The sequence below is a fragment of the Parus major genome, chromosome 3 (assembly GCF_001522545.3).
Source record: "Parus major isolate Abel chromosome 3, Parus_major1.1, whole genome shotgun sequence".
NCBI lineage: Eukaryota > Metazoa > Chordata > Aves > Passeriformes > Paridae > Parus > Parus major.
Window position 1 is genome coordinate 562,860 of NC_031770.1, and position 2,593 is coordinate 565,452.

Below are 2,593 nucleotides of genomic sequence, written 5' to 3' on the forward strand. Positions count from 1 at the left end.
GGGACACAGCTCTGACCCCCCAAAACCCTGCCTGGGGACACAGGAGATTCCCAGGGTTTGGATAATCCCAGCCCTGCCTCCCCACCCAGGGTTTGGATAATCCCAGCCCTGCCTCCCCACCCAAGGGATTCCCAGGGTTTGGATAAGCCCAATGCCAGAGAAAGCTCAGAAAATCAGGTCAATTCTCCAGGAAGCTGCTCAAAGGTCATTAGAGCAGCAGGAAAATGACTGAGGACACGTATGAAAGTAACCAAGGGTCACAATAAATACTAAAACTCACTATTAAAAGGTGGAAAAGGAAAAACCCCAAAGCCCAGCAACCTGGGGAACACTGCTATTGGAAAGATGAGGAGTGGCATAGGAACAGGAATTCAAGTGAAAAAGAACACAAAAACCTTGGTGCAATACCTTGAGAGAATTTCCAGTGTGCAGAAGCTTCTTCAGAATGGACCCTGGGTGAGGAGAATCAAGCAGACACTATCAGACACCTTCTTCTCAGAAATGTCCCATGGAATCCTGCCTTCATCCACCTGGGGCCCCTGTGCTGGGCTCTGACACAAGCGTGGGGGGAGAGCCCATCTGAGGCCAGCCACAATAATAATAATAATAATAATAACAATAATAATAACAATAATAATAACAACAACAATATCAGCTATGGAGCAACCGACTGGTACCAATTTGGTCTGGCCTAGCTCAGCTGAAGCCTTGTGAAGTGGCCAGGCAGATGTCTCCTCTTGTTTTTGTCAGAGCTGAGTGGAAATGTGACAACAGCCCTTCCCTTGACCTTTAACTTCCGCCCATTGTGGCTTTGCAGCAGCAATTCCTTGCTCTGCTGACAGGAACGGCAGCTGGTGTCACACTGCTGCAGAACAGCCCCAACAAACAACTCCAGCTTGGGAGGAAAGGAGTCCCCCATCAAATTTCAACCAGCAGCAGAAAAACCCAGGGGTGCCACACTGGTGGGAGCTGGAAGCAGAACTGGAGCAGCAGTGAGGAGTGCAGGGATTTGAGTCAGAGGAAATGATGGGGTTAAACCATTTCACCATGCCAAGGCTGCTCCTGCCAGGCTCCTGCTGTTCCCTCCCTTCCTCCAGAACTGCAGTGCCAGGGGTGTGGGAAGGAACAGTCTTGGTCTGAGGAGCCACCCGTGGGCACCCTGTGTGTGCCATGGCCATGTTCTGGCAGGACCCCGGGAAAATCCTCCTTTTCCTGAGAACCTGGGGCCAAACTTGCACAAACACCACGTTATCCATCACTCTACTCACATACCACTCATTAAACGAAAAACTGATCTCAAAAAAGCCACTGGAAAGTTCTTTTGTTTGTTTTAAACCGTTGGTTCTTACCTATACTGCGAAAATGCCATCGATAGAAAATCCTCTCGGGCAGCAGCTGCAGTATTTTCTGCAGGAAACAAAACCAGTCAGGTTTTCTGTAATGACAGTGGGATCTCATCAGGGGCTCCAGAGAGACAGACACACAGCACACAGGTGAGATGGGGAGGAATGCACACAGTTTCCTGCTGCAGGTGTGGCACAGCAGGGCTCCACACACAAACACCCCAGCCACTGGAACCAGGAATTGGGAGAGACATTTAACTGCAGTTTGGAACAGTTCAGTGTGGAAAGCGAATGGAACTGAAGGATGCTGTGGGTGATGGGCACTCAGAGCTCCTTGTGGCCACGGGAGGGAAGGAGCAGCAGGGATCCCGGCACAACAAACACCTCCAGGCTCTCAGCAATGCCACATGCAGGGTGCAGAGGGATGGCAGCTCACTTCTGCAGCCCTGGCCCGTTCCAGGGTGCTCTGCACACAAAAACCCAGAGGAAAACCCAAAGCATCACAGCCAGAGAGCAGCTGGCACTGGGGCAGAGCCAGCCCCGCTGCCACAGTGTGTGCTCCAGACCTGGGGCAGGACAGGCCTCTGGCTTGGGACAGTCCAGGGCTCCAGAAATTCAGCACTCAGCACAGTCCTTCTGGACATGGAACATTCCCTTCTGCAGGGCAGAGGATGGAAGTGAGGGCAGTTTGTGGGCACAGGGAGCTGGAGCTCGGGTCACAGCCAGGCTGCTCCTCCTCCTCAGCTCCAGCACAGCGTCTGCTCCCCACGCTGCACTGAGCACTTCTGCAAGGTTAACCAGAACCAAAGGGCAAAGCAGGCACGTCCTTTCCGTGCTCCCTGTTCTGTTCCAGTGCCACTCCCCCAGCACGAGGTGGCAGCAGGACCCCAGGGACAGAGGGTCCAGAGGTCGAGCTCCCTGTCCAGGAGCAGCAGGAATGCTTGGGGGAGGATCTGACCGGCTAAAAACCAGGCCATGGCTCACTCAGGGCCTTCACCTGTCAGCAAACACCAGCCTTCTGCCAAGCAGACTGCAGGACCCACGGACAAGGAGTTACTGTTTTCCATCTAAACATTCAGACACCGGCAGCCCAGCACTCCTCCAGAATACTTCTGCCATTAATCATTACTTAACTTGGCATGGGGCAGAAAGGAGTCCTAAACTGAGCCAGGAGCACCTTTAACCTCACCTAAACTGAGCCAGGAGCACCTTTAACCTCACCTAAACTGAGCCAGGAGCACCTTTAACCT

The 2,593-nt window shown here is 52.9% G+C and overlaps 1 protein-coding gene across 1 annotated transcript in view; it reads right to left on the minus strand.

Annotated features, from left to right (window-relative positions):
- The window catches only part of RALGAPA2 (Ral GTPase activating protein catalytic subunit alpha 2), a 97,325-nt gene that overhangs the window by 81,043 nt on the left and 13,689 nt on the right, over nucleotides 1–2,593 (minus strand). Inside the window, exons 4-5 of the mRNA XM_033513270.1 lie at nucleotides 1,350–1,407; nucleotides 304–452 (exon numbers count right to left, since the gene is read on the minus strand). Of these exons, the coding sequence (XP_033369161.1) occupies nucleotides 304–452; nucleotides 1,350–1,407 (207 nt within the window). The remainder of the gene's footprint in view (nucleotides 1–303; nucleotides 453–1,349; nucleotides 1,408–2,593) is intronic.